A 14143-nucleotide genomic window follows, 5' to 3' on the forward strand; every position below is an offset into this window, starting at 1 on the left:
GAGAGAGAGAGAGAGAGAGAGAGAGAGAGAGAGAGAGAGAGAGAGAGAGAGAGAGGCAGGAGAGAGAAAATAAGAACTTGGCCCGGTACCTAGTGCTTGATAAATGTTCACTCTTCCCTGTCTTCCTCTTAGTGCCTCAGCTCTGGCCTTCTCAGTTCCCGTTTCTCTGTTCCAGGTGGCTGATGGTGACTAACACACGAGGGACATTTGTGTGAAATTTGTACTATCTGTGTCACAGCACCCAGTTCAAGTATAATAACTAATGCCACACAGCAGAAAGGACCCAAACTATAGTCCCGCTTCCCCTAGTGAGCATAATGAACTGTCAGTTCAGTTACCCAAAGGTTGTGTGACCAAACTGGAGCCCAGTGTGTTCCCTGGAGGAGGAAACCCCAATGTTATAGTGTTGGAGAAGGGCTCACAGGAAGGAGAAATTCTCAGGCAAAGAGAAGAGTCAGCTCTCCAGCCAAAGTAGTGGTTCCCTCGACCAACCCCAGACAGAGGGTTAGGGAGGCCATTTTGGAATCCCAAGCACACTAAAAGACCTGAGAAATGGGAGGGCCTTGCTTGCTTCTCTGTATTATGGTTTCAGTCAAAATGTACCTCCTTCTTCCCAAGATAGGGTCTCATGCAAACTCATAGGTTGGCCTTGAAATTTCAGCAGTCCTCTACCTCAGCCTTCTAAGGGAAAGTGGCCCTACCTTGTGTTAGCCATGTTCTGCTCTTCCCTGTTGTGTGAACCAGCTATGGGGTCAGCTACTTCTCCCTCCCACTGTAGCAGGACAGGGCATCAGCTCACTCTCAAAATAGGCCCAGCAGCCCTGCTCTGTCACCTTCAGCCAAAAGCCTGGCATGTCCGTTGGCTGATGAAGGGGCCCTAATTATAGCTGATGGGCCCCCAGGGTAGAGCAGCTGGGGTAGAACAGGACTGTGCCAGTTGGTGGCTGTTGAGTGCCTCCTCAGAGTAGAGACTTCCCCCAGGAGTGAGGGGCAGTGAAGAGGGTGGCCTGATCTGAAACCTCTGACCTCGGAGGTAGCTGCCAGCCTCTGTGCCCTTTGGGTGTAGGAGCAGTTGGGCCTTGGGCCAGCCAGGAGGGTGTGGCAGTGTGGACTTTGGCCCAGGGACAGCTTCCGGGAAAGGTAACCGGGTGGGTTCTGGCTTTCTTTTTCTCCAGCCCCCAGCTCTCTCCACCTCCCCACACCCAAATCTCCTTAGCCTGAATTCAGAGGGTGTGGCTGGGTGTAGTCCAGGCGCTGGGTGGAGAACATCTGGCCTTGAGGAGTGCTTGCTGCTTGTGGAGTCCTCTTGGCTTTCCCAGCTGCCTGTCTCTTTCAGGGAATTCTGAAAATCCCCTTCTCTTTCTTCTTGGACTTTGAGCCTGTTCTGGGGTATGCCCCTGGGGCTAGGAGAGGGGACACAGACGACGAGAGGGCTGTGGGGGAGGGCAAACAGTGCACTGAGGGCAGAGATCTTGGTACTTCTCCCTGGTGACTCTGTGTGGTGTCACTGGGGAGGAAGAGGGGCTCCAGGATCGAAAGGAAGTTTTACTGACCCTCTGTAGAAATGTCAGTGTGAGAGAAAGAGTCTGGCACAGGACAGGATGGATGGTCACCCGGACCCGAAGATGACTTTGGCTGAACGAGTTCCGCCTGGGCCCTACCTGAAAATTGGGGGATATGTTTGAGTCAGGAGTCCCAGAGGCGTCTTTCTGGGTTTCCGGGAGTGCATCGCATCATAGGGCCACCCAGAAGAGGTCCTACTTGCTTTGGGACTTGTCCGGTTCTGTGAGAGGCTAGGGACACGTGTGACTGCTGAGACAAAGGCAGAGTCTCTGCTTAGACTTCTCACGCACCCCAGCCCCGGAAGGCCCTGATTCTGGTTCCCTTGTTTCCTAGGATCTGTTTTCCAGTGCAGGTGAACAGGCTGCCTCGGGAGACCCTGCTGTGTGCCACACTCTATGCCTTGCCCATCCCCCCTCCTGGGAGTTCTTCGGAAGCCAATAAGCAGAGGCGGGTGCCCGAAGCGCTGGGCTGGGTCACTACCCCTCTCTTCAACTTCAGGCAGTATGTGAGCCCCAGGGGACCAGCTTTTGGCCTTGGAAGGGAACAAGGGGGATGAAGATAAAAGGGGTTGCTTTTTCTCAATGCTCCCTGGGAAGGGTTGGCCATGTGGTGCTCACTGTGAAGTCCAGAGAGCCTCAGTCCTAGCAGAGAAGCCAATGTACAGGCCTGGGGACCAGGACTAAGGATGGAACCTGGCAGGTGGGCGAGGGGGCTTGGGAGAGCAATGTTTCCGTGACAAGTCATCCGGTCCTGTCATTAGGACTTTAGAGGTCCTCTATCCGGGCCTCTCTACCTCAGGGAGATATCCCAGCCCATAGGTCATCCTGGTCAGGGAGTGGTGAGCTTGGAGAGGCTTTCTGCAATGGGAGCTTTCATAGAGATTAGTAGTAAAAGCTGTGTTCTGTGGGGAGAATCAGAGACAGGAGTGGGGAAGAGACTTCCACTAGGAAAGGTCTAGGGACAAGAGAGCAGGAGAGAACCCTACCAATTACACAATGGTTGTTGGCTCATCTCACTCTCCTTCTACCTCAGAGTCTTGACCTGTGGCCGGAAGCTTCTGGGCTTGTGGCCAGCAACACAGGAAAACTCCAGTGCCCGTTGGAGTGCACCTAATTTCCACCAGCCAGACAGTGTCATCCTGCAGGTGAGACCCAGCCTCTCTCTCCCATCCGCCTATCCCAGAGCACCAGAGTCAGCTCCAAGGCCCCCAGTGAACTCTGGGTAGGAACTTCGGGCATGGGATGAGATGTGACCAAGCGCCCCACTGAATGTGAGGGCATGAGTGGAAAGTTCCCATCCCTCATTTCACAGCATCCTCTTAAGGTGATGTCTGAGACCTTCTCCACCCAGGGCTCACCCTGTTTTGGGCTCATCCTTCTAAGCCTGATCCAACCAGGTGCTTCTCTTGAGACCAAGGGGACCTGTTCTCCTGGGAGGAAGGGAGAGAAGCTGCCTTAACCCTAGTTCTGATTCCCCTTTCTCAAGCCTGTGAGATGCTGTGGTATGGGGTAGGGAATAGCAAAACTGACAGAAAATGTAATAGAAATATTCAGAACGTGTGCTTCCAGAGGCAGGTGTTTTTGTCTTGACTCAGTGCACAGGGGCTAGAAAAACACCCAATACAAGTCAGGGGACAGTGTGTGTGCACTTGCTGAATGAGTAAGCGGAACTCCTTGGAGAACTGTATCTTTTAGCTCTGATGCCCATTTTTGGTGGTACAGAGTAAATGACCACAGACCGTAGAGTTCGAGCCTTCACCCAAGATGTGGTCCCAGATCTCTGCATGCTACAATGCCTCCAGGACCACACTATGGGGTCCCCAGAGGATCACACTAGGGGGTCACCAGCTTCAGCTTGGGCACTCTGAGTGACTTATCCTAGTAATATCTGTTCAGGGTTTCGAGGTGGGGCCTGTCTTCCTTAAGCATCTCAAACCAGCCTTTCCCTCCCTTGTCCATTTTCCCTATGTTTCTCTTTTTGAAGGGAAGGCTTGGATGAAAAGGGTCCTCTCTATGATTCCTGACTGGCCTGGAACTCACCGTGTAGATCAGGCTGTTCTTAAATTTTCAGGAGTACTCCTGCCTCGGCCTTTCTGAGCGCTAGGATTCCCAGCATAACCCATCACGCTAGGCTTCCGATGGTTTCCTTTTAATTTTTGCTAAAAGTTACAGCTGGGACTTTGGGGGATCCCCATGGGCATCTAGGGTTATTTTACAAAGATAAAGGATTGGGGCAGGAGTCCTCGGCCGGGTGTGAGAGGATATGGGGACCCAGGGATGGGACTGACATCCTCCACTGACTGACACTGTCTCCTCTCCTTTCTTCTTCTGCTTCTCTGATCCTATCCCAAGATTGACTTCCCCACCTCGGCCTTTGACATCAAGTTCACCAGCGCCCCTGGAGACAAATTCAGCCCCCGCTATGAGTTTGGCAGCCTCCGGGAGGAGGACCAACGCAAGCTTAAAGACATCACGCAGAAGGAGTCCCTATACTGGTGAGGAAGCCCATATTGACACAGGCTTCCTTCCCACTGTCCACGTCTGCCTGACTTTTTACCTTCCGGCATCTAGTTCCTGCCCTTGTGCTTGAGGAGGGGAGGAGGTTAGTGAGATAGTTATTGCTACCACCTAGGCAGAAGGGTGGCAACTCCCAGACCTTTCCCTAGCTGACACTAGGGAAAGTGGATAGGGCAGGTCAGGAAATGAAATCCCAGGCTACCCAGCCCCACACCCACCTACCAGGAGGATCAGAGCTGTGCCGCTTCCCCAGATATGCCATCCTCTGCTTCTGGTGGGGCAGCTGGTCTCTGTCCTCACCTCCCTGCCCCCACAGCCTCCCGCCCATCCACACTAACAGCCTTTGCATTTTTCTGGCCTTGTCACATTCCAAAAAGGATCAGGTGTCTTGGCAAGCTGGCAACTCTCTGGAGTCCAGGCTGATCTCATCCTTGGGGCTGCTGTGTTCACCCAGGACTGGAGAGGGAGGGGTGAGGAGGAGAGTCAGGGCCCTCTCTCATCCCAGCCACCTCTCTGGGCCCTGAATGGCCTTGTGCATATGCTGGGTTGGGGAACGAGAGATGCAGACCTCCCTGCCCCCACCCCACTCCTGACCCCTCATTTCATTAGCCCCTCAGCTCCTGTCTCCCCCATTAGACACCTGATCTCAGGCAAGTCCTAATTAGCTACAGACCCTATAAAGCTAAGAGAAGTCCCAAGAGGCCTCAGTGGCCCAAACCCTGACAAGTGTTTCCCACTGCCCTCTAGTGGCTCTACATGGGAGTAGCCCCCCCCCCCCCAGGGCATCCCGTGGTCTGGTGTTACTGGTCCACGTTCTCAGCCTCAGTCTAACATGTGTCCCTGAGATGGGACCTGGCTTTCCAAGCTTAGCTTCACATTGCAATCACCTGTGATCCTTCTGATACACCCGGTGATTAGTTTCTGGAGACATCCTGACTCGGTTGGCATTGGGGCGGGTCCTAGGCGCCAGAAAGTCACCAACCCCCCTCAGGTGATTGATGATCATGTACAGGGACGCTGGGAAGCCTCTGAATGGTAGTGTGTGCAGCCACTCCCTTGGGATGTAAGTTCTCAGGCCTCTGGCTCACTCCACCCGTCTCCTCACAGGCTCACGGATGCTGACAGAAAGCACCTGTGGGAAAAGCGCTATTACTGCCACTCGGAGGTGAGCTCACTGCCCCTGGTGCTCGCCAGTGCGCCCAGCTGGGAGTGGGCTTGCCTGCCCGACATCTATGCTCTCCTGAAGCAGTGGCCACACATGAACCACCAGGATGCCCTGGGGCTCCTGCATGCCACGTGAGTTGTAGCTCCTACTTGTCCCAGCACCGCCATCACTGACAGGCCAGCTGGGGAAAATGGGGACACAGACATGAGCATTCTGGGCTTTTCTGGTTTTCTTTGTCTTGTTTTCCCCCAGTGCTCCTGGGAGTACCCTATATGCAAGTCGCCTAGATGCCACCCCTGGCATTCCCCGCAATGCTTTATTAGGTGTCTGGGTGCTCTTCTGGGCAGCTGTCACACATCATTAAATTGTAAATATTTGAGCATGATCTTTTTGTTAAACCAAAAACTTTGGTGTTTGGGACAGGGTCTCATGATGTAGCCCTAACTGGCCTGGAATTGGCTTTGTAGACCATGCTGGTCTTGAACTCACAAAGATTCAGAGATGCCTATCTCTGCTGCCTCCTGAGAGCTGGGATTAAAGGCATAGGCCCCCATGCTCCATGGCACACACATTATTAACACAGCTCAGGATTCCTTTTTTTTTGTTGTTGTTGTTCGAAGCAAAATTTACACGTAAGCCCGAACTTCACATATTCATCCATTGTTTCAGCAAATGCTTTCCCTGTGTAGCCCAAACCTTGATGGCTGACTTCCCATTTTAACACTCCTTTCTTCTCTTTCTCCGAAAGAGTTCTTGAGGTCATGGGGCTGCCCGTCTTAGTTGCCTTTTCTAGACTGTACCCAGGCTTCCTGGCTTATCTTTTTGCCATCTCAGAAATCAAAATGTACCTGCCTTTGAGACTTTCCGAGGCTACATCTTTGCTAATCCCTGCAAAACTCATTTCCCAGGCTGTCTGTTGGCTTATATAAACCCCTGCAGTTCTGTATTGCTTGCCTGGCAGGCTCTGTATCGTAGGGATGTTACCAGGAAAACAGGCCTCACCCACTCAAGGGCTCCTTGACGGTAGGGGCTTCTAAGAGTGGGGGTTTAGGAAGAGCTTTGGATAAAGTGCTCAGGGAATAAGAAAGGCCATTTTCCTGCTCTCCCCTGCCTAAGGGAGACTGTCCATGGGCCAGGGGGATGGGAAGACCATCTCTAAGGACTGCCTTCCAGAAGAGAAGCAGATCTTGGCAGGAGAGGGATCGGGCTTTTCCTTCTCCATGCCTCTGACCCCAGGCATAAAGTTTGACTCACATCTCTGAGTCACAGCCCGCAGTGGGGATTGTCAAGTCTCTGAACTCTTCCGCAGCTTTCCCGACCAGGAGGTGAGGCGGATGGCGGTGCAGTGGATTGGCTCCCTCTCAGATGCGGAGCTGCTGGACTACCTGCCCCAGCTGGTACAGGTGCGAGGACTCGCTGTCCTCATGCCCCCGCTCCCTAGTCTTTCTCCATCTGCCCTCAGAAGCCACCATCCGGGGACGGTAGTCAGTGCAGATTTCAGGTGCTTACTAAAGCCTCGTGTTTGCTGTCTTCTGAACAGGCCCTGAAGTATGAATGCTACCTGGACAGCCCCTTGGTGCGCTTTCTCCTGAAGCGAGCCATCTCTGATCTGAGAGTGACCCACTACTTCTTCTGGTAAACTCAGCGTGCAGAAAGGGAGGTAGATAGGGGCTGTAGTGCAGGAATAGTCCCTCTGTGGCAAGTAGGAGGGAGGAGTTAAGAGACTGGACTCCAGCATCTTGCTCATCTACCCTGTGGCCTTGGTCTAGTATCTTTCCTCAACGGGGTCTCCATTCACCTCCGTGTAACTCAGGGGAGACCATCTTGATCCCCCTCCTCTACCCACCCATGGCAGAAGAAGCATAAAGTCAAGATGAGCTATAGAGGGGCTTCCGCTCCAAGACAGGGAAGTCATTCAAAGCAGATTTCCCTCTGAGGTGTGTGTGGGGGCATGGGCTTTCTGAGTTGAAGCAGGAGATGCTCAATGCTGTGGCTCCTGAGTGGCCTGACTCCCCACTTGCCCTGCCTTACAGGTTACTGAAGGATAGCCTCAAGGACTCTCAGTTCAGCCTCCGCTACCAGTACCTGCTGGCAGCCTTGCTGTGCTGCTGTGGCAAGGGACTGAGGGAGGAGTTTAACCGCCAGTGCTGGCTTGTCAATACCCTGGCCAAACTGGCCCAGCAGGTCCGAGAGGCCACCCCATCTGCACGCCAGGTAAATAGGCAAGGCACAAGCACACTCAGCTGCTGAGGGCTAAGGTCTGGTCACTTTTCACTGTGGGGAACCATGACTCAGGGCTGAGACAGGTGACAGAAAGGGCCACCTTTGTTTTAGGGAAGGTGCTAGGCCACACCTGCTGTGCTTCCGGTGTCTTAAACCTTGGGCGATCTTTATCTGTATCTGGGTCTTCTCTTCTCTTCTCTTATCAAAGCCTTGAGGGACCTTTACCCCCTTGCCCTCCAATCTAAACCTCCCTCTTCCCTTCTCCTGGCTGCCTTTCCTCTTAGAAACTCAGGGTGCTTCTTGTTCACTGAGCAAGTCTGAGACCTAAGTGGGTGACTGTCCTCCCCAAGGGTTTCTCAGAAGTTGTCCCTGTTATTTAGGCACGTGACTAGGCTCCTTCCTCGAGAGGTAGATGCCTGGCTCTCAGTGCAGCCTCTGGGCCTCTCCCTTCACCCCTGCTTTTCCCCACTCCCTCTGAAGGGCATCCTTCGCACGGGCTTGGAGGAGGTGAAGCAGTTCTTTGCCCTCAACGGTTCGTGCCGCCTGCCGCTAAGCCCCAGTCTACTGGTGAAGGGTATTGTGCCCAGGGTGAGTCTCTGCTAGGTGTGAACTTCAAAGGATGGGGAACACTTGCGGGAGGTGAAGGCCTCCTTACCCTGTCTTAGGAGAGGAGGGAGGAGAGCAAACAGGTGGCCTCTTCACAGCTTGACTGTGTGTGGACTTGGTTTACAACCGTAATTGTGCGCGGGGCGGAATTGGGTCAGAGACTGGGTTTCCCTAATGGTGCTCTGGATGCAGCTCCTCCAGCCTCGACTCACTGTCCAGCACGGGGCTTTTTGTCAGTTGTTTCATTGTATCCTCACAACTCTACTATTATGGAAGTGTAGGACGTGGAATTTATCAGATGTCACAAGCTAGGAAGTTGTGTGCGGAGCGAAGGGAAGAGGGTGGGTAACCAGATGTAGAGCCATGGTAATAGCAACCTAAGCTTGGAAGAGAGAAGCAAGGAAAGGGATGTGGACTTTGGGTTTCTGGGAAATCTGGAAGATGTGATGAGCATGTCCTGGGTGGACCAACAAGAAGGTAGACAGCATCTCCATCCAACGTGAAGAGGGCATTTTCCTTCCTGGCACGGTCCACTGACATTAGCCACTGCCCTCTATTCTGTACAGGACTGTTCCTACTTCAATTCTAACGCGGTCCCCCTCAAGCTTGCCTTCCAAAATGTGGATCCCCTGGGTGAGAACATCCGTGTCATTTTCAAGGTGAGAATGCTTTCCTCGGTAGGTTGCAATGGATGGTGAATGCCTGAAATCTCAGCACTTAAGAGGCTGAGGCAGCCGGGTGGTGGTGGCGCACACCTTTAATCCCAGCACTTGGGAGGCAAAGACAGGCGGATCTCTGTGAGTTCGAAGCCAGCCTGGTCTACAAGAGCTAGTGCCAGGATGGGCTCCAAAACCACAGAGAAACCCTGTCTCGAAAAACTAAAAAAAAAAAAGAGGCTGAGGCAGAGGGATTGCCATGAGGCAAGCCTAGATAGACTATGTACTGACTTCCAGGTCAGGCTGGGCTAGATATTGAGACACTGTTTCAAAAAACAAAAGAAAGCAAACCCTGTCTTGAAAAACTAAACCAAACCAAAAACCAAAACCAAACAAACAAAAAAGCAAAACCACCAGGCTTTTAATCCCAGCACACAGGAGGCAGACGCAGCAGATCTCTGTGAGTTCAAGGCCAGCCTGTTCTACAGTGCGTTCCATGGCAGGTTCCAAAGCTACACAGAGAAACCCTGTTTCAAACAAACAGAGCAGTCTATAGTTAGTTTCTGATCTGGTATAAAAGTTCAAGATTTATAAAAGTATAAAAGGCCTGGTGACTCAGGCATGATGGTGCATATCTGTAATCCAGCACTCACGGGCTGAGGCTGAAAGATGGCTGGTCAAAACCAGCCCGGGCTGCACAGGCAGAACTTGTCTCAAACAACCGGGCCTAGTGGTCAGGAGGGCTTCTTGCAGAAAAGGAACCATAGTTCAGTTCAGAGGGATGCGCAGCAACGGGAGGGGTGGGGAGCAAGGCAAGGGGCGGACTGCAGAGATTGGTCCTGGTTCCTTGACCCCTGACCCCGTGGGCCAGATCAACAGGTGAGTGCCGCAAAGCTGGCAGTTTCCCTGTAGTTTGGAATGTCGCGGGGTCAGGAGGGAGTGGAATGGGTTTTAATTGCTCCTCTTCCCTCTCCAGTGCGGGGATGACCTTCGCCAGGACATGCTCACCCTGCAGATGATCCGCATCATGAGCAAGATCTGGGTGCAGGAGGGGCTGGATATGCGCATGGTCATTTTCCGCTGCTTCTCCACTGGCCGAGGGAGAGGTCAGCCGGGAGTCGGGCAGGGCGTCCCTTCACTCCCCGCCTTTCTGCTCGTTCCCCAACGTGAACAATGGAGAATAGAAGGGCAGGATTATTCCATGAGAAGTTGTGGGGTGACTCGAAAAAAGAAAGCGAGGGAGAGACTGTTGCGAAACAAAACAGACTTGGAGGCATAGCAACCTCTGTGGACTTTGGATCTTGATCAAACAAACCCGTTGTGGTTTTGAGATGGCTGTAAGGAAATTTGAAAAGAGGCTCTAGCTTCCAGGGCCACTCTTAGTGTTTTGGATGTGACAAGTATGTGGTTATTCTGTCCTTGTTAGTTATATTTAAAAGTACTTATTGCATGAAATGGCATGTCCAAAGTAGAGAGCGGTGACAGCATACCTATAATCCGAGCTCTCAGATGGGGTAGGAGGATCAGAAGTTCGAGGCCTAGAGTGAGACCCTGTCTGGCTTTGCAGTCCTCCAGCTGGAAGAACAGGAAGTAGGAAGCTAACTGGGTAAAGGAAGGGGAAAAGGAATTAGTAAAGCACCGATTGGCAGAGCTGGGTGGCGGCTACCTGAGAATTGATTTAAAGCCCTGTCTATCTTTCACATGATGACCTGGGATGCCTAGCGCCAGTCTAGAATATGTGGTGTGGGTGTGGTCTTCTTTCCATCGTCCATCATGTATTCTCCCTGCTGGCAGACTTTGTCCAAAGGCTCTGGGGCTTAGCTTGTGGGAAGCATCTACACAGACTTCCTCACTCTGTTCTGGAGCCTGAGTCTGACTGCTTCTCCCTCAGGGATGGTGGAGATGATACCCAATGCTGAGACGCTGCGCAAGATCCAGGTGGAACATGGGGTGACCGGCTCCTTCAAGGACCGTCCCCTGGCCGACTGGCTGCAGAAACACAACCCCGGGGAGGACGAATATGAAAAGGTAGGACTGGGGGATTCCAAAGCCCAGAGCTGCTGAGGCAATGTGCCTGTCTGTGACTCAGAGCTCTGCTACTGCCAGACCTGCGCACAGATGGGCCAGCTCAGCTTTGCTGAAGGGTGTGCTCTCTGTGGACAGATGGGTCAGATGACTATTGCAAATTAACAGTATCTTTTAGAATTGGCCAGAGAAACTTTCTTGGGTCGTATGGGGAGCAGATTATGAGAGTTTGCCTCTATCTGTCCCAATTGTGGATCCTGGCCTGTTTCCCTGGCACTCTCAGAGGGACTCAGTGATGCTGCCTAGGATTCGAGATGGCAGGAAGAGGCTTTGGATAGCGTCTTAACCCAACCCCCCTTTTTTGTGGGCATGAGTCAGGTGCAACCCTTGCTTCAAGCAAGGGAGCTGGTATGCAAGACTGTAACTTGAAGCCAAGATTGAGGCTAGTGATAAGACCACACTGGAGCCAAGCGGCCTAACTGGCCCCGCTAGAGGGAAGAAGGTGAGCTGCCAGGGATGGTAGAGCCCTGGTGGTCTGCTGTCATCCGTGACCAGTCCTCAGCTTTATGACTGTAGTCTTTGGATTCATGAAGTTTGGGGTGAGAGTGAAGGGGAGCAGGTTACAATAAAAATATCAGAATGTGATACATACTTCTAATCCCAGAACTCAGGAGGCAGAGGCAGGTAGACCTCTGTGAGTTCCAAGCCAGCCAGGGCTACATAGTAAGACTCTGTCTCAAAAACAAACAAAAGATGCCAGAATGTTAATTCCTATAAGGCTTGCTTCAAGGGAATATCAATACTAATTTATGTTGATCAGTGCATTTTATTCCTGAAGGAAGACATGCAGGCAGTCAAATAATAACCAAGATATGTCTGATGGGTGTGTGATCAGGTGGTCTTAAGCAGCCCTAATAAATTTGTGGTCCCCAGGGTATAATTCCCAGGCCCTCCCTCTGTGCTCTCCGACTAACACTGTCTTGACTGACATGCCTTCTGCTATGCCTTCTATCCCTGCTCATGTCCCGAGGACTCCAAAGCCCCACTTGTAACCCCTTTCCCTGTGCAACTTAAGCCGCAGTCGCCCTCACTGGCTGGATTCCCCGCTGCATCTTTGCTATCACCAAACAGTTTCCTGTCTCCGCTCACCTCTTGAGGCCTGCTTATTATGTGTTTCCTATCCATAACTGTAGGATGCTGCAGTCATCCAGACCAGAGCCAGCAGCTTCTTCATGGTCCCTCTGCCTAGTTTTGGGGACTTTTCAAGTCCAGAGCCATTCATGTCACATCTTTGCTCTGGGTTCTTCAAAGGCTACCACTAGATAAATCCAACATCTACATCGCTGCCTTTGTAATCCAGCCTGGCCTTTCACTTAGGCTCCCGTGTAGGGGATGTTCGCACGAGTCTAATACCTTTAGATGATAGTACCCTTTGGCCTAGAAAGCCATTCCCTGTTTCCCAGCCTCACACACTGCTCCTTCGACATTGTACACTGAGCTTGGAGAGGCTACTGCTGCTGCTTCTCTCCCTCCTCCAAACCCATGTGCTATTTATGCTAACATGTTCTCTCAGGTGCCGAACACCTCCCATAACAAGTGCTGTGCTGGGTGTTGGAACTGTAATTTCTCCGTGCCAGTGTACTAGCAAGTCATAATAAACGTGCAAGTGTCTACAACAAGCAGGGACGTACCTGGAAGCTGACTTTGTTATTTTTTTTCCCCCTTTTGGTTTTTTGAGACAGGACCTCACTCTGTAGCATAGCCCAGGCAGGCCTGGAACTCATGATCCTCCTGCCTCAGCTTCCTGAATGTTGAGACTGTAGATGTGAGGCACAGAGCTAGTAGTTCCTTTTTCTTTTTTCTCTTCCTGCTTTTCTTTTTTCTTCGTTTTTACAGATGGGGTTTCTCTTTGTAGCTTTGGAGCCTGTCCTGGAACTATCTCTGTAGACCAGGTGTCCTCAAACTCAGAGATCCGCCTGCCTCTGCCTCCCTAGAGCTGGGATTAAAGGTGTGCGCCACCACCACCCAGATCCAAGCAGTTTTTTTTTCATTCATAGATGTTTGCTTTCTAAGAAATGGCCTTCCCCTTACAGAAGCTGAATTCTATATCTGTTTTTTTTTTTTTTTTTGCTTTGTTTTGTTTTGTTTTTTGAGACAAGAGTCTCACTATGTAGCTCTGGCTGTCCTGGAACTCATTATATAGATCCAGTCGACCTAAAACACACAGAGACCCGCCTCTCCCTCCCAAGTGCCACACGCCTGGCCCCGCCTCCTTTTTGTGTTTGTGCATGAACATGAATGGGTAAATGCACGCACCCATGGGTGTGCATGCTAAGGCCAAAGCAGGACATCAAGTGTCTTCCTCTCTCACTCTGTACTTTGCTGTCTTTAGGTAGGGTCTGTTGAGGAAGGAACTGGAAGCTTGCTGTTTTGTCTAGGCTGGCTGGCCAGTGAACTCTCAAACATCTCAGTTCCACCACATGGGGGTTACAGGCATGCACAGCTATACCTAGATTTTGACATTGGTACTGGGGCTTCCAACTCCTGTCCTTCCTCATGCTTAAAGCTCAAGTGCTTTTACCCCGGCCCCTCCCACCCCTTGAGCCCCAAAATATCTCCAACACATTTTACTAAATAGAGATGTCTGATTTCCAAGTGCAAAACACTGCAGGAAGTGTGACGCTGTCTCAGCTCTTCTTTGGAGGCAGTGATTTTAATTAGGTAAGCATTTAGCTGCTATTAAGCACTCTGGGACTGGAGTGCTATTTGGGACAGGAAGAAGGGTGCATGAAGAAGGGTCATGTACCAGGCTTTTTCTTTTGGGCCACCAACCAGCTCCCAAATAGCAACACGGAGGCTTATTAATTAGTTTTAAATGCTCAGCCTAGCTTAGGCTCATTTCTGGCTAGCTCTCTTAACTTAAATTAACCTGTTTCTCTTTATCTACCTCTTGCCTCGGGGATTTTTATTTTTATTACCTTTTTTATTTCTTTTTTTTTTTTTTTTTGGTTTTTGAGACAGGGTTTCTCTGTGGTTTTGGAGCCTGTCCTGGAACTAGCTCTTGTAGACCAGGCTGGTCTCGAACTCACAGAGATCCGCCTGCCTCTGCCTCCCGAGTGCTGGGATTAAAGGCGTGCGCCACCACCGCCCGGCTACCTTTTTTATTTCTGTGTATCTTACTTTCACTGCTTCTCTGTACCTGGCTGTTTGGCTAGCATCTGCCTGACTTCTTGCCCCAGCCAGCTATGTCCCTCCGCTCATTCTCTTCCTCCTTGAGCCTAGATTTCTCCCATTCTATCTGGCAGCCTCATCTATTCCTCCCTCTGCCTAACTATTGGCAGTTCAGCTCTTTATTAGACCAATCAGGTGCCTTAGGCAGGCAAGGTGAA

General features: G+C 51.5%; 1 protein-coding gene across 2 annotated transcripts in view; it reads left to right on the top strand.

Moving 5' to 3' along the window:
* The window catches only part of Pik3c2b (phosphatidylinositol-4-phosphate 3-kinase catalytic subunit type 2 beta), a 63914-nt gene that overhangs the window by 37560 nt on the left and 12211 nt on the right, over window positions 1-14143 (top strand). For both annotated transcript variants that reach the window (XM_026779699.1, XM_005348354.3), the window contains exons 13-23: window positions 1897-2064; window positions 2596-2707; window positions 3915-4057; window positions 5187-5375; window positions 6554-6647; window positions 6785-6879; window positions 7278-7458; window positions 7948-8055; window positions 8640-8732; window positions 9706-9835; window positions 10621-10757. In XM_026779699.1, the coding sequence (XP_026635500.1) occupies window positions 1897-2064; window positions 2596-2707; window positions 3915-4057; window positions 5187-5375; window positions 6554-6647; window positions 6785-6879; window positions 7278-7458; window positions 7948-8055; window positions 8640-8732; window positions 9706-9835; window positions 10621-10757 (1450 nt within the window). The remainder of the gene's footprint in view (window positions 1-1896; window positions 2065-2595; window positions 2708-3914; window positions 4058-5186; window positions 5376-6553; window positions 6648-6784; window positions 6880-7277; window positions 7459-7947; window positions 8056-8639; window positions 8733-9705; window positions 9836-10620; window positions 10758-14143) is intronic.

Source organism: Microtus ochrogaster, chromosome 6 (assembly GCF_000317375.1).
Source record: "Microtus ochrogaster isolate Prairie Vole_2 chromosome 6, MicOch1.0, whole genome shotgun sequence".
Lineage (NCBI taxonomy): Eukaryota > Metazoa > Chordata > Mammalia > Rodentia > Cricetidae > Microtus > Microtus ochrogaster.